Here is a 24,326-nt window from a genome sequence, read left to right as displayed (position 1 = left end):
AATGTCACGACACGATCAATCTGGCGATGAGAGGGAAGGAGGCGAATCCAATATCCATTTCCTCATTCAGTCCAATAAGGGGATAACCAAGTAGAAGAACTGACGAGTCTCGCCGGCTCTCCTCCCTTCACGCTCACTACTTCACATCTAACCCCCCCTTCCCTTCCACTCAACTCGCTTTTCTGGGTATACCAAATCAGACTGCAAGCAACAGATTTTCCTTGCGCCCACGGAACCAGCCTCCCTCCCCCATTTCCCGTCTCAACACGAAACCACTCTCGCCGTTCATTTTTGAGTATGTCCATCCACGCAATATACATCTGACCGCACCGAGTTTTCCTTTTTGTGTTGTGAGTTGAACAAGATCTGATGCCCTCCTTTTGCCAATCCGGTTCGTAAATAGTAAAAAAAAAAAAAAAAGGTCTTGCCTGCCATCCCTGCTTTTTCTGATCCGTTTTCGGGCTGTGTCCGTATCTTTCGTACGGGCATGGTTCGTCACATTATAATATACTGTAAGTCATGAAGCCCGGCTGGCGTCTTCCTCTCTCATACAGAGAGGATATGGCGTGTCCGGCACGGAGGCGTCAACTGGGATTTCTCCCAGAGGCCGCCGGCGTCGTGACCTATACACACACACGCCAGCCCTTCCATTTTTGGCGTTTCCCAGCCGTTTTCGTTTTGTGTTGGTATCATCATAAGGGCTAGTAATGCATTTCTAGCACGGAGGCGTCATCGTGGAACAATCTCTTTCCAAGAGGCCGCCGGCGTCGTGCCATTTTCTCTTTTCTCTTTCTTTCGTTTTTGGCTTGTCTCATCCTCTTCACATCCCGTTTCGCCCATTAGCGTTGCCGTTTGGACCCTGCTGCTGATCCGGGGACTGTTGCTGTTGCTGTTGCTGCGCCTGTGACTGCTGCTGTCCTCCAAAGAAGAAGCCGTCGAAAATATTCATCTGCTGGCCTTCGCTGAAGTCGTGGTGCATGTTATCCCAGTTGATGCCGAATCCCAGGTCAAGCTGCGGCGTCGTCACATCCCCGGACCCACCGAGCTCGCCGTTTGGGTTACCACCCTGCAAACTCTGGAAGAAATCCATGGTTTGGATGTCTGGGTAGTCGGCTACGCCATACGATGACGACCCTTGCTGCTGCTGCTGCTGATTCAAAAAGGATCCGCCGCTACTGGTTCGCTGAGTCGCCACACGACGAGGCACTGGCGGCGAGGCCACGAAAGAAGGGTCGATTTCCGAGGGGCTGCCCTGGCTGGGGGCCATCATATTGAAGTCCGTTGCGCGCGGGGAATGGCGTGGTGGGAGGTCACCGGCAACAGAGAGGCTTGGCGACGAGAGGGTATCGGACAGCGCCATGTCCATCTGGAAGTTGCCCTGGCCCGACGACTGGTGTTGCTGGTGGCGGCGGCGAGGTGCGACGCTCGCAGTCGACGTCGATGCCCCGTCCCCTGAGGCGGAGCTCCACTCGAATTGTCTCTCACGCATCTTGCGTGGGGGGACCGAGTTGAAGCCCCCGGTCGAGTTGGCCATCTTGATGGTGGCCTTTGCGGTGCGGTCAAAGGCGTCGCGGCAGGTCTCAGCCGGTGGGCACTTGTCGATCAGGTCGGTGAAGACAGACTTGGCGGCCAGGATAGTGAAGTCGACTTCGTCCATTGTCTGTATCATTACACATTAGAGCTATTTCGATTGATTTCAAAATCAGAGGAATCGACTTACCAGTCGGCTTCTGACAATAGGCGAGTGCCAGATGGCGTAGAGGTAGGATATGCCAGCCATGAAAAGATGATGAGTTGACAGATACGTATAGCTGACCAGCCCGCTCAAGTGCAGCTGGCGGTAGATACGAAGAATCTTTTGCCCGGCTTCGGCGACCTTGAGATAGATCCTGTCCTCGTCCTCCCGCAGCTCCGCCTGGAACGCTGTCGGGCTGTTCACTTCGGTGGAGGTGTTGTACTCGCCCTCGAACATGGCGGGCACGCTCAGGCTCTGGCGGTAGAGCATGATGATGGCCTGCCAGTAGTTGAGCTCCAGGAATTCGGTCGAAAACGCCACACCCGTCTCTTCCCGCGTCGGCGCTGAGTTCTTCCACTGGTACAACCTGCGGTCGATGTCGATGCGCCACGAGCGGAAGGAGTCGAACTTGACGAGAAACGGCGACGGCAGGTGAGTGTGCATGTCCGAGTTGGTCAGGTTCTGGCCCGAGGCCCGCACGACTTGTGTCTGGTTATATTGCAGCACTTGGAGGATCTCGGATTGCAACAACCGCAGCTTGAAGTAATGGTAAGCTACGTGCTTGTAGCTCGGTTCGGATGAGTCGGCAGGCATCTCCAAGAATCCAGTCGATGCGATGTACTGATCATCCAAGAGCGAAGGAAATTCGGTCGTGATGACCTGGTCGCTGATGCCGAATGGTCGTCCGACGCAGGTGCTCACCAGTCGATCCAAGGAGTAGGTGCACCACCAAAGCCTCCGCCTCATGTCGCGGATGTAAAGTCGTCGGCCCCTCTCGCGTGACTGGGCGTTCCTCGCTTCGTTGACTTCGCCGTTCTCATCCTTGATTAGATCCCGCATTGCCGGCTCTACGTCGCTTCCGTCTTCGTAGTGCAAGCCAAGATCCACAGCCAAGCGCACAGCAACGCCGATGATGTACCTGTCAACTTGTCAGCATCACTACTCATAATACGCTCGGCTGGGAGGGGACACAACTCACCATAGACCGGGGGGGACGGGTCGAAGGAGCGCAAAGTTGGCCAACAGCAGCACAGCTTGCAACACCTCCAACCCACCGCCGCTATTACCTAGACAAGCTTCAAGATGCACGATGGCGCTCGCATGGTACTCCTCTGGCTGTGCCTGGCCAAACTTGTTCGCATCCGCTGGATTGCGCGGTCCGGCACCCGAGCCTTCGGATTTCACAGGCTCGCCCACAATCACACCGCATCCGATTGCGAAGACCATATTCAGCATGTATAGCTCCCGAGCTCCCTTTGGCCCACTCGGATCAGCGTACGCCTGGTCGAACATTTGCATAAACTCCCCTCGGTGCAGAATGGGGATCTGAGGATTCGCGTGCTCAAAGTAGAGGGTCACAAGCCTCATTCCCACATCCTTGTCAGGGAAGTTTGCTGGCCGGATCGTGGGTTTCGTGTGCAAACCAAAGAAGGAGTCGCGCATAGATGTCCCGCTGCCGATCGGTAAGCCCTTGCCGCCAATCCGATCCTGCGTTCCGTTGTGATCCGACACGGAGTATTGCACAGCGGCGAACACTACGCGGTTGAAGGAGACCCCTGAAGCCGACGCTAGTGATCGTGGTTTCGATGGGCTGACTATATCAAGCATTCCCGTACCACCGCTTTCTGCCTTTTTGGCCTTCTCCAAGTCAGGGCGGTGTATGTTATTCTTCGCTGGCCCAGGTCCATCATTGCTCTCGGAGCGTGCCGAGGGAGCAACCTCAGTCGTCGATCTCGCGATCTCGGCGCCGGGACGTGAGCAGAGCTCCAGGTTCTCGGCTGGTGGGAAAGGTATGTTCTGGTTGGCGAGAAGTGCCTCTAGCTGCTCGACGCGGGTTTCTAGGTAGAATACGTAGCTTTACGAGTCACATTATTAGCACGCAGTCAACGATCGAGGTGATAATGCTACTGCGCACACATGCGCGCGCACTAAGCAACTCCAGGCACGGATACGCTACACGGGCGAGTAGTCCATACCTTCTTGGAATTTCCTTCTTCGTGATGGGGTCGTAGCCCACGCACGCAACGCCGGCCTTTGCGCAGCTGGCACAACTGGGAAGCTTCTGGTCGCATCTGTTCTTCCGTAGGCGACAGCGATTGCAGGCGCTCACGTTGCGGAAGTTGCTGCTCTGGCCTGCTTTTCCTCCTCCGCCTCCTCCATTCTTCTCAGCTGAAGTCAGAGCCGCGCCGGCATTGGCCATCGGGTCATTCTGTTCGGCTGCGGACGGGCTCTGGTCGATGCCAGCGGAGGGGGGCGGGGAGACGTCGACATCGTAGGAGCCTTGGCGCGGGCGCTTCGTCGGCTTGAGGGTGGGTGATGGCGGTGAATGAGCCGGCATTGTGTAAGGTGAAGGTCTCTTGATCGGACGGTACTAGTCGGCTTTTCGGAGAGAAGAGACGGGGCGGGGAAGGTTGGGACGAGGATAGGGTTGAGACTGAGTTCCGGAGGCGCGGCTACCGGCCAGTCGGGGTGAGTCGGGGGCGGTTTATAGAGCCGACTCTAGATGATGTAGAGAGTAGGAGAAACGGGTCGTCCTGTAGACTTCTTGGTGAGCGCAGGTCCCTCGGCCAGGACTGGCGAAAGGTGCGGTTGCGAGAGGGAGTAGAAAGAGGGGAGAGTGAAGGTGGGAAAGGCTGGACGTCGGTGAGGCATACAAAAGTGTTGGAACCAGGCCGTTATCGCGACGCTATCTTGACTTGCACAGTGACAGCTCCACACATCATTCGGCAGTGGGCACAGACAGTTGGAAGAAGGGACCTCTTGTCTCGTCTACCCAACCCCAGTGGACTAAGGCGGCGCTAGAGGCAAGGGTCGGTTCTAGGCCGGACAGACGACGAAGAAGATGAAGGGGGGTTCTCTGCAACGGGGTGGCGGCGGGCCCAGGAAAGGCAGAGGCAAAGGCGACCGGGACTGTGAAGGTCACGAAGTATATACAGATTGGCAGGCGAGATCCTTCAGCTGGGATCGCTCTGGATGTTGGGAATCTGACCGAGATTCAGGTCAAGACTGCGCATGTCGAGTCGGTCAGAGAACAGGCGGAGAGCGGACGGCGGAAGATGGCGGCGGCGGCGGGATGGTGCATACAAGCGAGAGGGAGAGATAGATAGGCCCAGTAGCTTGTTTGGAGGATGGGAAAAGAGACAAAGTGATTCAACGGCGGTGGGAATTCCCGCACAAGACAAAGGTCAAGCTACCTCGACAACTCGAGCTGGAGCTGTGGGATATGCGCGGTGATAGGTGAGCCGTGAAGAAAGAGGCGGGCGGGCTAACTGCGACGTTATGGGGAGGCGGTCGGTGAAATGACAAGAGCACCCACCCCAAACTGTAGTAAGGTGAGGTAAACAGGACGGATAGGCAGGCGCGGGCAGCTTGATGGACAGAATGCGCTAATCAGAAGGGACCAATCTGCAGCCGGCGATATTGGTTTTCGTTGACCTAAGCACCTGTTTTTTTTTTCTTTCCATCCTCCAGCTGATAAGGAATGGCAGGAAGGAGGGTCCATCGCACTCGGCCGGTTAGTTTGTGGTGCGCCTGGCACAGAAAGTGGAGGTCTCTGGAGACAGCTGGAAAATTGAAGGAGTCAAGCCACAGGTGAGAAGTGACTGCGCAACTTACAGCATTACTCTTCTTCATCATTAACCAACTCCATCTACCTTACCATTCAGCTTGACGGGCCGGACAGAGAGCTTGATAAGTAATCAGCCACAAGAGACTGGACACGATCAACGACCAAATCTCTTATTCATCTTCATCTCTGTCGTGCCCCCACCCTCCCCCCTCAAGCCACCACAACCCCCCAAACGAGAACGAGCGAACAAGACAGCGTACGATGCCTTACTAAGGAATGCGAATCCTCCCCCTCTGTGAATTTCTCTGGAGTCTGTATGAGTATGCAGACTGTCCAACTGTCTGCCCCCCCCCCCCCCCCCCCCCCCCCCCCCCCCCCCCCCCCCCCCCCCCCCCCCCCCCCCCCCCCCCCCCCCCCCCCCCACCCCCCCCCCCCCCCCGCCCCCCCCCCCCCCACCCCCCCCCCCCTCCCCCCCCCCCCCCCCCCCCCCCCCCCCCCCCGCACGACGACATACACCAAGTACACCAATCATCGAGATCCTGGCCGGCAATGCCTCGTTTGGGAACTCCATCCCGCGCTGCCGCATCGGCCTGAGCCTTTTGGCGCGCCCTCGCTTGGCCATGATGGCCGCCGGGTATCAGTTGACCATACCCTTGGAAACCGAGCTAAAAAAGCCAATTGCTTTGCTCTCATTTGAAACTTGGCATTGGTTCCCTTTTTACGAGGATCCAATTCACCCTCTTACACACCTGTGTGCGTGTGTGCCTCTTTATCAGAACCAGAACCAGAAGGAGAAGGGGCCCCTTATCTATCCGTCGAATCCGGGACCGTTTACGATTGTGGGAGGGCGCCACACCATTAGAGGGTGCCTTCTTCCTCCGTAGGTATCGGCCGCCACCTCTGACTCTCTGCTAACTTCATCTCTGAATCGTCCTCTTCCCTCCTCCCTATACAATATCGCGGTGTTGTGACGTCGGTAGGATCATTATCCATACCACCTTACTAATCGAGTTTGAAGTCGCCGCCCACTTCACGATGTGCCCGAGATGGCACTCGAAATACGTAATTGCCATCCGTCGTTTTGGATTGACCAAAGTTCAATCTCGCCAACCCAAACCCTCGACGTTGTCATCTACCGTTCATTTGCCCCCAACTAGCAATACCGAGGTCCCCTCGGTTCTCAGAGCCTACCGTATCTCACGTATCCACTCCCCAGCGCCAACGCTCCAGCATAGGCTTAGTATAGCTTTGCTAACGGACGGGGATTCTCCAATCCATCACAAGTCACAACCCGTTCGCCGTTATCGATCACTGTAATCTTGGTCCCTCTCTCCTGTCACGAGATCCAACACCCAAACAGCACTGTTGGTACCCGTCCAATGAGCGATGCCAACACTGACGACCAACGCGCATGTGAAGACCCCCACAAGTATCTAGCCCAGCTGTCTTACAATCTATCTCACGATGACGGCTTCACAATCGAGCTTCAAGAGAATGGAAACATGACGGTATTCAAGGCATCAGCCGCCCAGCGCCAATCTCTGGTTCCGATTTCTTTTCTTCTCATTCCTCTGTCTTCTAGTCCCCTTCCCTCTTACCATCCCGCTGCCACCCCACAAACCCGTTGGGGAGCACCGTACCAAACTGCCTCATCTTTCGGATGAACCAAGGCCGGAAACCCGTAGACAGTAGTACAACTAGGTAGGCACCTAGGACAAGGTAGTTGTATCATGAGACCGGGATGGGATCCGGGGAAACCGCCTTCACATGAACCCTGCGAAATTTCATTCAGAGACCTAACCTTACCCCGGGTTTTTCTTCAAAAGACAAAACAAAAAAAAAGAATAAAAGAGTCAATTACTTGCTTCACACCCCGCGAATGCGTCTCACGCCCGCAAACCGCTCAATCCCATGTACGAGCATGTACGTCACCAATGTTTCGCTTGGCGCTGAACAGAAACCGCCCGAGAGAAAAGACGCCGCGGCCTTCAAACTCACTCATGAGGCATGTCGGGGTAGGCAGGTCATTGGGGGGTTTGTCAGTCACCGCTGGGGTTGTGAGTTGTCACGGTTGTCATTGCAGTTGTAATCAAAGCTGTTTGTCAAGGAGTTGTTCTCCCATCAATTCTCTAAGAAATAAGCCATCATTAAAACATCAAGAGCAGCTAGACCTTTGCAAGTCTTCACAGGCCCCCACAGAACAAATCGAGTTTCCCGGCAGAGGAGAAAAATTCCCTTCCTTGCCAAAATCCTTCCCGCTCCTCCGCTTCTCTTTCCTCGGGTTGGTTTGGTACGTCCGGTCCTCTGTGGTATTCCCCCCGAAAATGCCATTTGCTTTTTTCTCTTTGTTGCGCCCTTTGCGGTTTCCCTGTCTTCTGTCTCCCATCTCTTTCCAGTGTCGGCTGTTCCCTTGGGCCTCCATGGTATTTCCAACTCCTTGTCCAATAGAACAATCCGTATACAAAAACAAATGGTCGAGGATCGTCGCCTGACCCGATACATGATGTGATGTTGAGCGCCCCCTAAAGGTTTGATAAAAAGTCGAAACGAACAAGAACTGAAATCCAGTCATGCAGCCCGCTGATGGAAATGGTCGGAATAAAACAAGTAACAAGTCGTGAGATTTCCGTATGTGCTCTCTCCTCGGCCTGTCCGAATTAAATCGTGTGATGGTAATAACTCTTTTCTCTGATTCCTTCCGTCGTGTCCCATGAGCGATAGTCTATGTCTTGTTGTGGTCCCTTCCTGTCGATAATAACGCCGTAGGATGAAAACTCCGATTGTTGAATGATGATAAAAATAAAATAGTGCAAATCCCATGGCGCCTTTCCGGGGTATCGAAATTGGGGGATAAGGTAGTCAACGTGTGTGATCATGGTGGTGATCACGATCTCCGGCTGGGGCCGGCCTCAACCTCGTGTTCGTCGTCGTCCAGGGGAACTAGCAGACCCTCAATCTCAGTGGGTTCCACTGCCGTCTCGATATCTCTGACAGGCTCGTCCAAGCGTCCACGGGGCTCGGTAAGATGCATGCTTAGGAAGGCGCCGAAAATGGTAATGGCACCGCTGGTCCACCAAGCAAGTCCGGAGTAGCCGGTTCGAATACCAAGAGTGTAAAGGAAGCCCGAAATGGTCGGCCCGAACGCTCTGCACAAGCTCGCTGTCGAGGCGGCCACGCCGTTAATAGTTCCGAGGGACATGAGGCTCGGTGCCGAGTTTGTGAGCAGAATCGCATTGCTGGGGTAGGCCATGGTCGAGAAGGTGCACTTCCAGATAACCATGATATAGATGCCGATGATTCGCAAGTTCTCAGGCAACAGAGCTAGGTAGGGTGTCGTCAGGTAGAGCAAGAAGTAAGAAATGGCCAATAGTCTGAACAGCCGGAGAGGACCGAGGCGTCTGGTAACCCATGGGAAGATGAAGACTGTCGAGATCATGGAGTAGACACCCTGAACCGCGAGAATGATGCCAATGGACTTGGTCTCCATCGAGAAGCCGCCGGGGAACTTGAAAGGAAGGTGAACGTCCGGGTGCTCGCGAGGCGTGGTGCTGAGGAAGACGGGGAACAGTTGATCAAAGGTCATGGTGTGGCTGGTAGAAGTGTAAGCATGTTGATGAGAGTCTCAAAGTGAAGAGCAATGACTTACAAGGCCAGGATGCCGTAGGAGATGATGTTCAAGATGACAGGTCTGGTAAAGATCACCTTGGGCGGCTCAGCAATTTCGTCAATGATTGATGCCTCTGTGAGGTCCAGAGTCTCGGTTGGCTCGGGGATAGTAGACTCGGATCCCACAAGTTGGGGAGAGCTCTCGTTCGTGCGGTAGCCGGGGAGCTCATCATCGTCGAGCAGTGCCTGCTTCTCCGCCTTCCGCGCAGGGATTTGGCAGCTCTTGGCCGACACCCACGAGATAATGCGCTTTCCCAACTCCACACCGGGGTCTCTCCTCTTCTTGCGCTCAGCGTGGGTTTCTTCCAGAAAGAGCAGACCGATGACAACTCCGCAGAAGACAGTGGCGGCGCTGAAAAGATTGGGCAGGAGGAAAGGGTACTGATCCCAGATCGAGCCCGCTTTGAAGTACTGCGGGTAGCTTTGAACAGGCTCGGCGAGTAAGCCACCAAGAGCAGGTCCGACAATTGAGCTGTGCAAAGTCAGACACTAGTCAATGAACTCTGGCGAGTCGCGTAGTAGGGGTACGCTCGCCACAACAAACTCAACTTACCCAAGACACCAAACTAGGGGCATAATAGTGTATGCGCGGGCTGCACAGAGTTAGCTCATCACCTGTAACCGGGAAAGACTTCCGAACATACGCTGATGCTCCTTGACCGTAACCAACTCCGCGACAGTCGTTTGCAGGACACCAATATTTCTTTGCCAAAGTCAGCCAAAGGTCAATTTTTGCCAGTGGGCTGGCTCATAGACTCGACATACCCGTTCAACAGACCACCGAGAGCTCGCGCAATGAGTGCAACCGTCAAGTTGGGGGCAAATCCGAAAACCAAAGAGCTCAAGGCCGTGCCAAAGAGGCCCATCAAGAGGACAGGCTTGCGACCAATCTTGTCGCTCAGTCTTCCCCAAACGACTCCTGTCGAAAACTCGGCCAAAGTGAATGCGGATGTGATCATGCCAGCGTAGACGGAAATCTTGCTCTTGTCTTCGGTGATGTTGAAGTGTTCGACCATCTTATAGACGTAGGGGAAGATGGACATGAATGCAATCGGTTCGCATATTCTGCAGAGCGCTGGTTGAAGAGCGTGTTAGCGGGCATCCTGCGGTGAGCCCATCTAAGACCGCTGGATGAGGATATGCATACCGAGAACAAACATCTGTGTCGTGGGAAAGGGCGGAAGCTTGGACTTCATGCTCCCCGAGGAGCCGCCTCGACGGCCTCCCGTCATGTAGCCGGTCCTCTTCATCTTGGTTGATCCTCGGTGTATGCGCAGTTGGCAGGCTGGATGTTGTGTGAGGCGCAAAGAGATTCGGTAGGCGGTTGGAAAGATTTCGGATCAAGGGATGGGTGGGCGATGTTGCAATATATAGCACTGCAGTTCCTGTAACGTCTTCGGTGGGCTCAAGAATCGAGGGAGAAAAACGGTATCGTGGAGCTGGTGGTCCAGATTGGTGTGGGCAAGAATTTGTTTTGCTAGTCTCGTGGAAGGGAGGAAAGCGTGTTGATGCTCGAGACTGATGATGTAACCATGAAAAGCAACGGTGGAAAAGCAAAGATAAAACAAGCAGAGCGAGACCAAAGCTATTCAGACAGCGTGGCGGGATGGTTACCTTATGAAAGAAAGTATCAGATGGGACAAAAAGTAGCAAGCTCTGGGGAAGCAAGCAACTTAATATGAAGGGAGCGCGGACGGTGACGATGAGAGGACCAAGAGACGTCAAAGCCCAGGGCCACCCCAGACACAGACCAGACCCAGCTGGGGGACAGGCCACCGGGACCGTACCATTGCCTGGGTCGAGGAAGCAAAAAAATTTGGATCTAAGATTGGAACGGCGGTGACCATGGACCATGGCATGTCCAGCGCAAAAAAGAAACAAGACGATCCTCCCACTTGTCCACCGGGGAGGGATTCAGGGAGATGCGGCGGCGAAAGGTCCCACGTCGTGGGAAGGGATCCAACTGCCCGGCATGACGGCCGTGGGGCCTGAGAAGCCCTGTACCTGATCCAGGGGTACCCCCCAGACAAGACTCGGTGGGCTTTTTTCTCCATACATGCGCAGTCGGGGGGTGTGTGAGTGTGTAGGCATGTGTGTGCGTGCGGCGCGGCGTGCCCCCTTACCCATGTCGAGATGACGGTCCCAAGGCCATGAGTGTTCGCCTTACGACTGTGGATAAGTGTAAGTCGGTACGTCCATGGCTCGGCCACTACCTACGCGACGGGTACTACCCGGATGAGATTCCCTAGACGCAATCCGTTGTTAGCAGCTCAGTGGTGTCAAGGGGAGGATGGGGTTCGGAGCGAGCGGATATGTGGGTGTGGGTGTGTGTGGAAGGGAGACTTAGAGAGAGAGACACACACACATCACACACACACATACACAAAGTGAAAAAGCCGTGAGAGTAAGAGAGTGAGTGAGAGAGAGAGAGAGAGAGTATCCGAAGGGTACAAGAGTACTTCCCTTGACCAGACGAAGAGAGTACGTACTCAACCAGACCGACATGGACGGAGTAGGAAAAGTAGGCAAGGGGTGGTAGACTCGGGGAAGGATGGCGCCAGACCGGAGGGCAAGGATCAACAGAGGAATAAAAAAGGTTTCACAAGAGGCAACGAGGCTAGAGCCGCGATGGGACTGGGCTGGATTTGGGAGAGGGAGACTTTTTGGAGCAAATGGAGCCAACTCGGAATTGGGGTGTGGGTAGTTGCAGGGCGCCAGAAATAAGAAAAGCAAAAGAAAATTAGCCAACCGACGCAACAGGTTACAGCAGGACAAGGAAACGAAAGCCAACATTTACCTGCACTTTCGTCGATGGCCGCTGTGTAGCGACTACGCGTCCATCAAGTGCCCGCCACTCTCTTCTGGCCCATATCGCAGCGCAGCGCATCGCATCGCATCGTAATGCCAAAAAGCCTGTGATGCGCAACGCAACGGCATCTGCTCCGTCCTGATCCCGGTCCCTTGCTCCCATCTCGCCTTGTCTGCTCTGGTGGCAACTACATCGTGAGGTGCACGGAGTATCATAGGTAGTAGGTATTGGTGTACGGATAGCCTTAGACACAATGTGCTTGTCTCGGAAAATCCAGCTCGAATAACCACCCGGGTTTCGGGCTTCATTTACCAGCATGTATCAGCCTTGGGTTCTTCGGCCGTGTCTGTCCAGACCATTCTCAACCTGCATACTCCGTTCTGTGCTTTGAATACTAGAACCATGCGCACTGTCATTGTGGTATGGTGCCCTTCTGTCAAACGCCTTTTGATGGGTAGCGAGACGAGCATCTCGACACTGTACTGTTGTTTCCCGGCCTTCCATGGGCGGACGAGAAGACGAGATGATGTATCTTGTCTGCGATGTGAGGCACCCAAGGTGCAAGGTGTGTACTTACAGCCCAAGGTTCACAACCCCCGGCACTTGGGTCGCATGGCTGGCTTTGTTGTAGGCTGTAGCAAGGGGGGGGGGGGTCCGACATTGGATTGTTGGATGAAAGAAACCACCGACCGAGGGCTGGTCAAACGCTAGTTGACTGTATTGTCGAGGGAGGGCGACATGGGGAAAAAACCCAGGCTGTCCCTGTGGCTCAGTAATAGACCGCCTCCTTAGCAGGGTGAACTAATCCTGTTCCCCGCGCTGCCTGTGCCTGATCTTTTGCGGTGAGCGGCAGCACAAATACAAGACGTTAGCTTTGCTGCCATTTGATTGGGACATCAGGGGTGGGCTTCCATTACGGATCATCCTGAATATTCCTCTGGAGCTTTCCCTGACTCCCTATTGTTGGGCAAACTGAGGTGGGACGCGGGTATGCTTCCTGTCGCACGCGGAGCTTATCACGCCCCAGAGAGCCTGCATCAGAGCGCCGAGGATCTGAGTAACAAGGCCGGGCTGATAGAACCACCTCGTCGTCCGCTTTTGTGAGGCGGTGAATGAAAGAAAGCAGGACCAGGGCCGCGGAGTGTCCCTCCCGGCGGATATCGACACCTTTTGCGCCAGCGTCGTCGGCCTTGAGCTGTTCGAAGGGAAAGAAGCCGTTGCCGTTACGGTTTCCCGCTGCCGCTGCCGCCGCACCCTGACTCGGAGCCTCTCTGCCGGATCTCTGGAATCAGGACGTAGGGGCCTGTGTAGATAGACTCGCAACTCGCTCATCTTGGTACTAAGGATACGCGTTGCTAGATACACAACGTACGGCCCCGTAGATGTGTTTGCCTCGGCGTCTTGCTGAATACGAGAGAGCATCCGTAGTCACACAGTACTGGTGCTTGCAGCGGCCGTATGCGATTGTGGAGAGGCGCCTCTCAAAGGTCGCACAGCTCTATCGGCCGAGACGTGATTCCGCCTGTGACTGTAAACCAAGGTAGCGTCGATGGGGTATGTGCCGTGACGTCTGAAGAGGGCGACCCTCAAGACTGCTGCAGCTTGCTTGCTCAAGCGCCCAGTGTACGGCTCGAGGTCCTGTTGGTCGCATGCACCCTGACCATGACAGCTTCCGATTGGAATGACAACAGCACACCTTTGTTGCGCGCGAGCGGTTGATTTAGGGACCCCCTCTTCAACGGTGTAGAGGTTGTAAGGCGAACGGACACCCAAACGAACCGACTCAGGCGGTGCAATGCAAGCCCAACCTGAGTCTCTCATCCGTCCCTTTAACTATCCCCTCTTTCAAAGAGTCATATCGTGACATGTCGGCATCTTACTTGCGCACGCCTGGTCACTTGACGATGCATCTTACTCCGCAGCAAAGAGGGTTGTGTTGCGCTGGCAAACAGTCAGCCTGTTTGCTGCCTGTCCTGTTCAATGACAATCGCGTTGCCCCGGTTCAGACTCTCGGCAGGCGTTTTCGCATCCTGGATTTGCCCACTCGACCGACACGTCGGCACCCGGAGAATAGACTGGTAGGATCGGCGGACTCACGTGCTTGTTGTAGTGCACTTTACTATCCTGTACGGATTCGTGACTGAGTGTTGACGTTGTCCTGGCGAAGCCTGAAGGTACGAGTCGTCGAGTACTACTCCGTACAATTGCAGTCCTCAATTGTTCCCACAGCATGGGGCAGCACGAAATAGCCCTGGTGTCACCTTGATTAACAGCGACAAGTGGGCGATGGAGACGAACCAACGGACTGGGCCAGCATGGGCTGGGTAGGTATGTACACTACGAATATCCATAGACCAGGCCGCAGTGTTGGCCCGTCTCCAGAGGCATCCGTTGTGTCGGTGAAGTTGTAAACACGAGCCGACAAATGAAGCAACCGGGGTTGTGATGAATGGAAAAAGTCTTTTTTTCTTCTTTGACAAGGGTTAAGGAACCCTGGTCGTTGGCCGTCATTTCTCTGACCCTGCTCGCAGAATCCTCGCTGCTAGATCTCGCATTCCCAGCCACTCTAGCCGGACAGGCTGTTGCAGCAAGACGAGGCTGTTTAATTGTCGCTCTGGGTGACTGCCGCAGTTCATCACTTCAATTGCTTTTCTTCCCAATGCTTCATAGGGGTCTTGGTCTGCTCGGCATCTTGCAGGAGCGCTCGGACACAGTGGCCACAACTCGTTGATTAAATAGCTTGTTTGGGCGTCGCGGAAGCCGGGACGGTAGGTGATAGTCAGGAGTGTGCTGCTTGCCAACTTGCCACTCCTATCATTGATGGTCCATCTGACAAGGTCAAGGGGCTGAAGGTCAACGCAAAGTTTGAGAGACGCGGAAAATGAGGGCGTCCGTTGGCGAGAATTACAGGCTAGGGCTCGAGCTTGGGCACAGCGAGCTGGTTTCGAGCCAAGTGCCTGAGTGTCCTACGGATGAACAGTAATTAGTGTATTCGTACGCATAGAGCAGAGTCCCTCGTCCTCTTCTTCTTGCCCCCTTTCCCCCGTCAGCGCCGCAGCTTTCCACTGCTGAGCCCAGAACCGAGGTCTACCCCAGTTTGCAGGACATGAGTCTCCGTACAAATATAGTGGATTGATGACGGCTGGTCCCTGTCCAAAACCATGTGGCATGGCTGGTAGTCTTCCCCGAGCTGCATCATTGCGCCCAAAATATTCCTCCACCACGGGATAGGTGAGGGCAACATCTGCCTGGTGTCTCTACTTGGGACACGGGTGCATTCTAGTTACAGTTGGCAACACTTCGGTAACCTTATGCGAAGAGGATGCTTGTTGCGATGGACGATCTTCTCGTGGCGTCGTGAACTACCCGTATTCAATGAGGAAGTATTGGCTAACCCTGAATACACCAGAGCAATTGTACCAGCTGTGTCATGCCCACTGCCGGGGCTCTTGGGACCGGAAGCCGGGATACCTCTTCCCTCAATCCATTTCCGGAAACAGAGTTTGCCATTGTCTGCGATCTCGCGCTGCGCAGAGGTGTGCCGTGCTGGGCAGGTTGGTTGTTGCAGCGGCGTGGAACTGTTTCCATCTTCCCTTACTGCTCTCCTCCAAACAAAGCGTGACCGGATAGCATCCGCGCTTTCGCCGTTGGTGAACCCAGAACAACCCTGGCTCAAGGTGGCCATAGCCCTGGCGGCAACTGTTATCGTGCAATTTGGGAGTGATGTCGACCGCCGAAGAAGAAAGCTGAGCCTGGAGCACCCGTACTGAGCTACCACGAGCACCAACAAAAGTCGGCCCGCAAAACGAAATGGCGGTGATCCCCTCCAAGGTACATCACAATCAGGGAAATTGGCTTTCGTTTCCACGCTAGGTCAGGGGTACCCAGTATCGAATCCCAGTAAAGCGTCCAAGCACCCCCATACAACCGTTCCTCTGGGCCCTGATCGGGCGAGTGCCGGAACTGGTGCCGAAACGCAAGGTAGCTGGTTCTGAGAATGTATCAGTGCAAAGGTACCGTTTTGTATCCTCTCGTTCTCTCCTCACCGGTCCCGTTTTTTTCGTGGCCCTCCGTCGCCGACTATCATCATATCCATCTTTCGACAGGAAATTTCACTCCGTCGTCAGGAAACGACAAGGAGAGTATTCGTTGCGGAGAGGGCCTAGTGACTCGCTTCTCCCCTAAGGTAGACAGAAGAGCGGCAGACCAAGGAGAAAATGCGATGGATGGCTGCATCTTGTCCCGTGCATGCTTCATCAGTAGAAAGCAGTTCGTGGAGCTCTTAGAAAACTGTGGCCAAACAGAGTTCCGGTCCGGGGAAGAGGGCGACTAGCTACAGGCAGGGGGGTCAAATCATGGATGTAGGTATGTCATGCAGGTGATGCTCAACTAGACCTCCAAAGTTCAACCAGATGTTGGCAGCTTTCTACCAAAACTTTGACGTCGTTAATCGATGGGGCAGCCTAATCGCCCAAACTCTATCGGCTTCGTTCAAGCAGTTGTGATGGATTCACCACCGCAATGGAGTGCCGGTAAATAGTTCTCTTCCGGACGAATCAATACTGGACAATTGTGTCTTGCACCCGGGGTCCTAGGAGATGCGACAGCCCGGTTAGGATCGTGATCTCAACGGATAGCATCATGTCCCACTTGTAAGTGAAGACAGTACTCCGTAGACAACAAATATTCCGGGGTCCAGTGCGCCATAACTTGTCATTTTCGAGATCGTACGACAAACAGCTTGCTCATCTTACTAGCATCCGTACCACATCCTTAGAGTTGGCACTGCACTCGCTGGTCTGGAGCGAAAAGCACTACCGACGAGCTTGTTGCAAACTTGTCCGAGCGGCCAACGGTATAGGTACGAAAAAGTACGCATCCTCGCTCTTACGCAATGTTCTCTAGACCCGGATGACCGGATCTCAGGGGTAGTGGAAAGTCTCCTAGCCCTTCGCCACGCGGCGCTTGGCGACCCATCAAAGGGGAGCAGCCGAATGGCTGGGGATGTGCTCCCAGTTCTCCCTTGACCGAGCCTAGCTAAATCCGCGTGTAGGCGGGATCCAGAAAAGGGGTGGTTCACTTCCGATGGGACGGCCGGTTTGGAATTGTACAACCACATGACCTGTCAACGTCAGGAACGGGGCTCGCTAGTTGAAGCCAGGTCAGGATGAGTCCCTGCTTGAAAGGCTGATCATAGAACCTTGACTCCTGGTCGTCGGTTTCAGAATCATCTTCGGTCTTGCCGGGGAGGGATCCTGGTGGCCACCATTTCGTCTCCATGCTGATGCTTCGAAGACTTCTGTGGATCCTTTGGAGCTTCTCTACCACTTCCTAAATGAGGTTGAGTGGGTTTTGAAAAGTCACCCGCTGCGTACGAATATTGCTGCCCTCGGTCCACAGGGATGGTGCGGTGTATTGTGTACGGAGTACGGATAGTTGGCGAGACGGTGAGAGAGGCAACGAGGCAATTCTCGGGTGTTTTGGGTGCAGCCTGCGTGGTCGGCAGGCCGATTATCTGCCTTTTGCCCAATAACAGCCAGCGGCTAGCTTGATAATGAACAGCGTAAATGGGTTGAGATGAGTGTATTGCATTGTTGATCATAATACGAGCGAATTCACGTACTTTCTCTCCTGGCTCGACTGTTAATCGCTGGGCAGCAACTTGCAGTCCGGTCGGGTGGAAAGCCCCGCGCACGCGGAGGTGACGACAATGTAAAAGACCTGCCGACCAGCGCTCTGGAAGTTTCCTCACCCCCGGCGGTATCATCTCTTGCTGGCGGCGCTGGACCTGTCGTCTGGGTTGCTGGGTACGGGTACTCCTGGGATCCCGGGTTGAGTGGGGGAGGATAGCAGGGGTTGCTCCCAAGAAACCCAACGGCCGGGTTGATTGCGAGGAGCACTTTCAGGGTCAAACAAGCCCGTGGTTTGCAGCAAATTTATCCAGCACGGGGGAGTACGCCCGCTTGCCGGACGAATCGTAAGACCGCATTTCCCACGGTGATCACTTCGCGTAAAGGCGAGACGACTTCCAAGTCGGAGAGGCGGCGCGAGCACGAGCGGAGCCCCAAGCTTTGTTGCGTAACGTATCCGTATCCTCAGAGGACGGAAGCGTGCCACGATGTGGTGTCCCGTCCTTCCCGTCCCAATTGACTGGAAACTGCGGGCTGCATGTACCAATGCTTGCATCGAGGTCATGCTGTACGTTGTGCGCGGCGAAGCGGGCACAGCGGGCACAGCGGGTAGACGATGCTGGAGGCTGGAGCAGGCGGCTGCTGCAACCTGGGGATTAGGTCTTTGGGTGTAAGTGTTGCGTAGGTAGTGCGTAAGTTACAGGTGCGTTTGTATCAGCTGTCGCATTGGACTCTGAGCTTTGCAGGTAGGTTGTGCCCCAAATGGGGCCTGATGGCTTGATTGATGGGCAGTCAAGGTCGGCATGTCTCAGTCCTGACAGGCTGTCTTGTCTGTGTTCTCTGTCATGTCAGTTGTCGTCGATCCGGAGGGTCTGTCTCAGTTGTGTCGATTGGCGATTGACTTTCTTGGGTCAACAACCAGGCGGCCACTGAGGGGTGCGGGCCGATAAGAATCGGTCAAGAGACTCAAGACTTGGGCATGAAGAAATGGCTCCGACCACAGCGGTATGGATACCCATCGACTTTGGTTTCGCCCAGTGGTCGGCAGGTGAGATGTGGGTGGCATAGTCGGAGGCGGTGGTGGGAGAATGCTGCTGGCGAAAAGGAAATCGATGAGCGGAAAAAGGAAGCATACGTCCAAGGGTGAGATTTGGCGGTGGGCGTGATGCGCGAGGAGTGATGTAGGGTTGACCGAGACTGACAACGTTGCTTTTTCCGCTCTGGCAACCTAGCAAGCCGCCTTGCGGGCCAAGATGTTCTCTTCTCTCCGCCTCGACCACTTCCTTTTTCCTCCGCTCTGCGACCCGCCCGCCTTTGTCGTGCCGTTTGGTTTTCTCACTCTGTTGCATAACACGACTTCGTTCCCTTCTTAGCCGTGGTTGTCGATCCGAGATGCGTCTCTTTGGGGTCCCGAACTTGGATGCAGTCGGTGAGGCAACGGGTTCGACAAGGACGGGAGTATGGGTAGACTCTAGGAACCAGCCGTACGCACGTAACGTCCCGTCCTGAATCCTTGACTGGTCTTTTTCTGCCTGGACGGTGGACCTGCCACTTACACGTTTCTTCTTGTGGGCAGGAAGCTCACAAACTTAGACACGCAGACAATAGAACATGCAGATACGCAAGCGTAGCTGATGCTGGCGCTGGTAATGGCTGGGTCGTGGTTTTCTCAGGTGCAGCAGCACCTGCCCAAGACAGTGAATCTGCACAAACACACCTGCCTGAGATTAGGAAAAACATCAGTAGACACGCAGCGCATCTTGCCTCGTATGTATGGGATCATGCTGCGCGAAGCAGAAGGAAGGCACGTTGTATGCGAAGATCGCGGGTCGTTAAGGCCATGTGCCTTTGGAAAAAGCAAGGAGCACAAAAGAAGGGAAGCAGAGATCAGAGTCTCATTCCACGTTTGGCTGAGGTGCGGATACCTTTGGTGCGGTAAAGGTACCCAGCCTGGGAGGATGTACATACCATCCCCTCCTTCCCACCCGAGTCTTTCCAGTCCTTCGAGGCTTTCCCCAAGATCCGACCCCCCCCCCCCCCAGCTTACCTAAGACATGGGGTACTGGGTACGTCGGTGTAAGTGGACAAGGCAGGCACGAAGCACTTGGAAAGGTATCCAGGTACGGAGTACACGCGAATACCTCGACTCAACTCACCTAACCTCACTTTCATTCCTGGAGATGATTTTGACCGCATGTCCTTGTTCAAAGGCGTTCTGGGTGTTTCGATTCTGACCCTTCAGCCGTTTGCCGTTCTGCGCATGCGATCAATGCCTTAGTACAACACCACAGGTGCCCCCAGTTTCCAGCATGAACTACGTGGGAAGACACAGCCGAGGACGGGAATGTTTCTCGGCAATCTTCTACCAACGCGGACCAAGCTGACCTTGGCCTTGGTGCAGCTTGCGAATGCCCTCAGTGGGATCCACCCCACCCTCAGTCGGGATTCTTTACCAGTCCTCAATCCTCCCCGACCTTCGATCTGCCTTCCGACTCTCGCCTTCCTGCAGCTTACCGCCTCATCTCGATGCCTCAAGATGCTCAGAAATGAAAGAAAGGGAAAAAACAATGCAGTGGGCATCAGTTGCTGCAGGAGACGGCTGCCTTCTTCCCTGTCCTGCAGTCGTTCGCTCTTCTTTCCCATGCTTCTGCCAAGATGGGCACTTGCTTGTCATCCCTACATTGGCCAGCTGTTCGGCAAAAGTCAATAAGCTGAGACCTTTGTCCTGCCAGGTAACTCGTGATCTGCGTCTGTCATATCACGAACTAATGTCTCGCAGAACATCACCTGATCAGTCTTCCTTCTTGGGCCGCAGCATCAAGCATGTCGCCGCATGCCGCATGCCGTTTTCCGCCTACCGCCTCGCTGGCCCGTCATTCTCTCGCGATACCTGCGAGACCTGCAAGGGGACCTACAGTGACCGTCAACTCGGTGTGTTGATACTACCCAATCCCCTCCTCGGCCACCTTTACTCGCCCACTCTCGCCTGCCAGCTAGCCAATCTGCATGGCTGTCACTGTGCGTGCCCAAAGCACATCAAACCATTCGAACCGAAAACCGGCCGTTGATCCAAGTATCCTCACGCCCAGAGTCGCATCTCATCCCGCACTTCATTGCATACGGGCTGAGCTAAGCTGTTCATCCCTTGATTTGATCACGCTATCAAACGCCTTATCCGTGAAGTGAGTATACGGTATCCCTGCAGTCAACCCCGGCATCCGTCTGCATCGACGGCAGAAGTCAAGTCAAACTTCGAGCTACAGCATACTGGCAACATGGCATTTTGGCCCCCATTCTCGACTGCTTGCTGGCTTGCTAATTAAAGGTCACGCTACCTCGACAAACAACCCCAAGACCACCCCGTCACCCACCAGTATGCATCATGTCCATCACCGCCGAGCCGTTCACACAAAAGGAACGCTTGAGGGACGGCTCACATTCAGGCGTTGGACTGCGAGATACCTTTTCTGGGGTCGGCTTCTGCCGCCGCTTTCAGACGTTCTAACCTAGATGCACGAAGGCGCTTGCCTCAATCAACACCATCACTTCCGACATGGTACCATTTCGCATCATGGCACCCTCCCACTTGCTGCCCAATATTCTCAAATTATGCTAGTTGCTTTGCTTTCTTGAGGCGTAAGCAGCTGGCTCCTGCTTCGACTCGATCTACTGGCTCTCCATCAGATCATGTTACGATCTGCCATTTTTCAGGGCATACAGACGACGCCCAGGCCCCCATCTCGAGGAGCGCAATTGCTATGTCTACCTACTAGGCTGGTCTGCACACCGAAGAGCCACGAATTCCGAGCCTGGTAACTTTCGCAAACCTGGCCCGAATGTAGGCAACCCTTGCAGTATCACTCCGGGTCAGTATTAAGTTTCTTCAATAAGGGCGCCGGTGCTTCCTAGACGACTGAGTCATCTTCCTGTCCCAACATCTGGCAACAAAATGTCAACATCGTGGGATGTATCTCATGATGCGACCAAGCAATCTGCTGCTGCAGTTAGCATAGTTTTGGTCTGCAGCACTGACTACTACCCACTTCTATGGGGCGGCCCGATGCCGTCCACGACAAGTTCCCGCTTCAAAAACGCCCTAACCCTGGAGCACACTTTCAAAATCTGAGCAGTGACGAAGCTCCGCCATGCATATGCGCCGGAAACGACGCGGTTTCCACGATCCAGGTCCCTTCCTTACTGACTCGTTTCGAGTATCCCCGGTGGCACAATTGGCTAGCGCGTCAGACTGTTAATCTGGAGGTTCGTGGTTCGAGCCCACGCCGGGGAGTTGCTATGGTTTGACTCCATTGTACAAGGGTTGGCACGCATCTTTTTCACAAAATCTTTTTGCCAGCTGCTTACTTCAATGTTCGAGCTGGGGTATGTACGAATTGGATGCACCTCATCCCATTGAGTTGATGTTTCGTTGACTATAAGCTAGGCACACTCTTCAGCTCACGGCGAGTTTAGCTTTTTATACATATGTATATATATAAAAGAACATTCGTGGCACCTCATGCGCATGAGAGTATACCTTGAGTGTAAGACGATTGATTAGATGCACGTGTCTGTCCTCCTAGCTTCTCAATGTCCCCATAGCTGTATCAGCTAACTCCTCAGTGCAGATATACATGGCGTATGAGTTTCAGCTTCATATCTACAATAATGCAGGGTCTGCTGAGTACTGATCTGCTGGAGGAGCGCGAGCCTTGTCTTGTTAGCGACCTTGGAAAGGGAAATGGATTATGTTGTTGACCATACCCACGGGCATCAGCTGATCCTGGCTAGGTAGCCCTCGCCGCAAACCTTTCATGCCTTTGAGCTCTGGCGTTACACTCTTCGAACGCTTGCTTTTTGCTCCTTATAGCTGATGATTGGAGTCTGTGCAACTGTCGGCTCAGGAATCCTTGTTCAGACACATGAAAGAGGAACAAGTAGTCCGTACTCACCTTCGGTCAGTCGACTCACCGGCTCGGTAGGTCGCCAGAAACAGGGTTCGCTCTGTCTACCTAGGAAAGGGGGTGCTTCTCCACCGCAGAATCATTAGGCTGGAAGCCTTAAAGCTTGACTCCCACATTGGGTTCTGCGCGCGCGCGCCCCCCTGGTAAGTTTTCCCCGTAATCGATATGTGACATGTCACTTACCAACTCGTTACAGCCCTGTACATAGATCTCTCACCGCCTGCAAGCCCATCTCTTTTCTTACATTGACACCGTGAGCTGGGAGTTTGCAAGGGTGGCCTACACCAGAGCCAGCAGGATGAGCAAGGGGACTTGGCAACCTAGCCTGCTCCCTAGGAGCGGAATTTCCGGGCTCAAACTATATCCTAACAGGGTTCGAAGGCCAACTCCGTATTCCACACGTGCTTCTTGGTTCCGTCAGTCCGCGAGTGTACAGATATGAAGACATTCAACAACTATTCTTCAAGCCTGGCAGGTGATGTCAAGCGCCTGGGGAAAGGATGGCGTCACGTCATACGACTATTGTCACGACCAGACGTCGTGCAATTATCCCCGCAGGCTGCCCGGCTAAGAGCAACAAACCTGGCTAAGGTCGCCTTGCTCTCTCAACTTGGCATCCATGCTTGACCTTGGAAACTCCAAATGGGTGGCTAACTGCCCTTGAGCACTCCCGTGGTCGACTAGGGGGTCCGGGGCGTCCGGATGCCTCTGTGCTCAATACTTCACGGGAAACAACAAGGTGACGTTACGGTTGCTGCGATACGTGGCTGCCATGGGTCCCACTCCAGGTCCTAGAGCCAGTGATTACTTGCTTACACCGCTGATTAGACCGAAGCAAAATTCATTGTCAGCCCAGGGAACCGTGAGCCTCAATACGGTTGACGACGTTCTGAACCCTGCTCAAAGGGGTGGTTCGCCCGTTGACTCACCGAAGTTCAGATCAAGGCATATGCCACGGTTGATCAGCCCTAGACAACAGACCTTGACGGGCCGGGCCATAGAAGCTTTCGAGCCACCCTTCACAAGGCTCAGGGGTGAAAGTGTTTTGAATTATCCGAGACTATTCTGGAACTTCTGCTCCGTACCGACAGGAATCTTATTCTGCCCCCCGGATGCTGAAGGTCGTGGAGTCTTTGCCAGGCGCTCTTCCGTGTGGTCAATCATCGACACAGCACCACAACACCGCGGACACGTCAGACCGGAGGGCTGACGTGGACACAAGGAGCCGTGATATATTGACAACCCTGGAGACAGAGACACGCGGCATAATATCACTGATAGAAGACACCTGAAATGGATTTGAAGATGTGTGATGGCGAGCTGGACCGTCGTTTGCACCTCCAAGAATCGAGTCGCATTTGTCTCTGCTCGCGCTCTAGTATATTCCTACTCGTTCTGTTTTCCTATTTTGTCAGGGAATTTTTTTTTACAAAGAAAGCATCAGGGGATTAACTGCACAGCGTTCAGACAGCAACCTATGCCGTGTATGCTGCCTATTTGGTGTACTTCATCACTCACTGTGGCATATGTCTTGCCGAGAATAACATTGGGCGCACCTTCGGTAAACATCCGCCTGCCTCTCTAGCAACCCACATAATGCAAAGGTTGGGCGTATGCACGTTATCCGTACATTGATCGCCATTAGTACTCTGTCACAGCGGGTATGATCCAGGAAGGACAGTGTGACCTTTGTTGTGTAGATGTAACCGCTGGGTTCCGGTTGGTTATCGCCCACTTATTTGCTGCGGAACCAACCAACGAACTATGGATGCGCATTCTTGTGTAACAGAAGAACAGAAGATTCCATTCCTGACGTTGCCGACAGAGAGTCAGGCTTGTGGTGGTGAAGAGGCAACACTGCAGTAGCACCAAGGGGCTCATTACGCAGGCGCGGTCCGATGAGCCTGGGACAGATCTATTTCCAGGGTCAATCGTCCAGTCACTAAAGACAACCCTG

At 54.3% G+C, this 24,326-nt stretch overlaps 7 protein-coding genes across 7 annotated transcripts; 1 reads left to right on the top strand and 6 right to left on the bottom strand.

The window, feature by feature from the left end:
- Positions 1-820: 820 nt before the first annotated feature.
- Positions 821-4,073, bottom strand: CABS01_04624 (fungal specific transcription factor; the record flags this gene model as incomplete). The annotated part of the gene is made up of 4 exons (XM_060537995.1): positions 821-1,660; positions 1,721-2,654; positions 2,715-3,590; positions 3,712-4,073. The coding sequence occupies 4 exons, from the start codon at positions 4,071-4,073 to the stop codon at positions 821-823; spliced, it is 3,012 nt and encodes a 1,003-aa protein (XP_060389657.1).
- Positions 4,074-7,458: 3,385 nt separating this feature from the next.
- CABS01_04623 (uncharacterized protein) lies at positions 7,459-7,875 on the bottom strand (the record flags this gene model as incomplete). The annotated part of the gene is made up of 1 exon (XM_060537994.1): positions 7,459-7,875. One exon carries the CDS (start codon positions 7,873-7,875, stop codon positions 7,459-7,461), a length of 417 nt encoding a protein of 138 aa, XP_060389656.1.
- Positions 7,876-8,187: 312 nt separating this feature from the next.
- CABS01_04622 (major facilitator superfamily transporter) lies at positions 8,188-10,219 on the bottom strand (the record flags this gene model as incomplete). The annotated part of the gene is made up of 6 exons (XM_060537993.1): positions 8,188-8,893; positions 8,950-9,441; positions 9,523-9,562; positions 9,614-9,672; positions 9,735-10,044; positions 10,117-10,219. 6 exons carry the CDS (start codon positions 10,217-10,219, stop codon positions 8,188-8,190), a joined length of 1,710 nt encoding a protein of 569 aa, XP_060389655.1.
- A 471-nt stretch (positions 10,220-10,690) lies between these two features.
- CABS01_04621 (uncharacterized protein) lies at positions 10,691-11,023 on the bottom strand (the record flags this gene model as incomplete). The annotated part of the gene is made up of 1 exon (XM_060537992.1): positions 10,691-11,023. The coding sequence occupies one exon, from the start codon at positions 11,021-11,023 to the stop codon at positions 10,691-10,693; it is 333 nt and encodes a 110-aa protein (XP_060389654.1).
- Positions 11,024-12,735: 1,712 nt separating this feature from the next.
- Positions 12,736-13,200, bottom strand: CABS01_04620 (uncharacterized protein; the record flags this gene model as incomplete). Its single annotated transcript, XM_060537991.1, has 2 exons — positions 12,736-13,060; positions 13,151-13,200. The coding sequence occupies 2 exons, from the start codon at positions 13,198-13,200 to the stop codon at positions 12,736-12,738; spliced, it is 375 nt and encodes a 124-aa protein (XP_060389653.1).
- A 5,877-nt stretch (positions 13,201-19,077) lies between these two features.
- On the bottom strand, positions 19,078-19,374 carry CABS01_04619 (uncharacterized protein; the record flags this gene model as incomplete). The annotated part of the gene is made up of 1 exon (XM_060537990.1): positions 19,078-19,374. One exon carries the CDS (start codon positions 19,372-19,374, stop codon positions 19,078-19,080), a length of 297 nt encoding a protein of 98 aa, XP_060389652.1.
- Positions 19,375-19,816: 442 nt separating this feature from the next.
- CABS01_04618 (uncharacterized protein) lies at positions 19,817-20,476 on the top strand (the record flags this gene model as incomplete). Its single annotated transcript, XM_060537989.1, has 1 exon — positions 19,817-20,476. One exon carries the CDS (start codon positions 19,817-19,819, stop codon positions 20,474-20,476), a length of 660 nt encoding a protein of 219 aa, XP_060389651.1.
- Positions 20,477-24,326: the final 3,850 nt, after the last annotated feature.

This window comes from Colletotrichum abscissum, assembly GCF_030869225.1.
Source record: "Colletotrichum abscissum strain IMI 504890 chromosome Unknown Scaffold_9.1, whole genome shotgun sequence".
In the NCBI taxonomy this organism is placed as follows: domain Eukaryota; kingdom Fungi; phylum Ascomycota; class Sordariomycetes; order Glomerellales; family Glomerellaceae; genus Colletotrichum; species Colletotrichum abscissum.
This window is presented reverse-complemented; position numbering and strand designations above follow the sequence as displayed.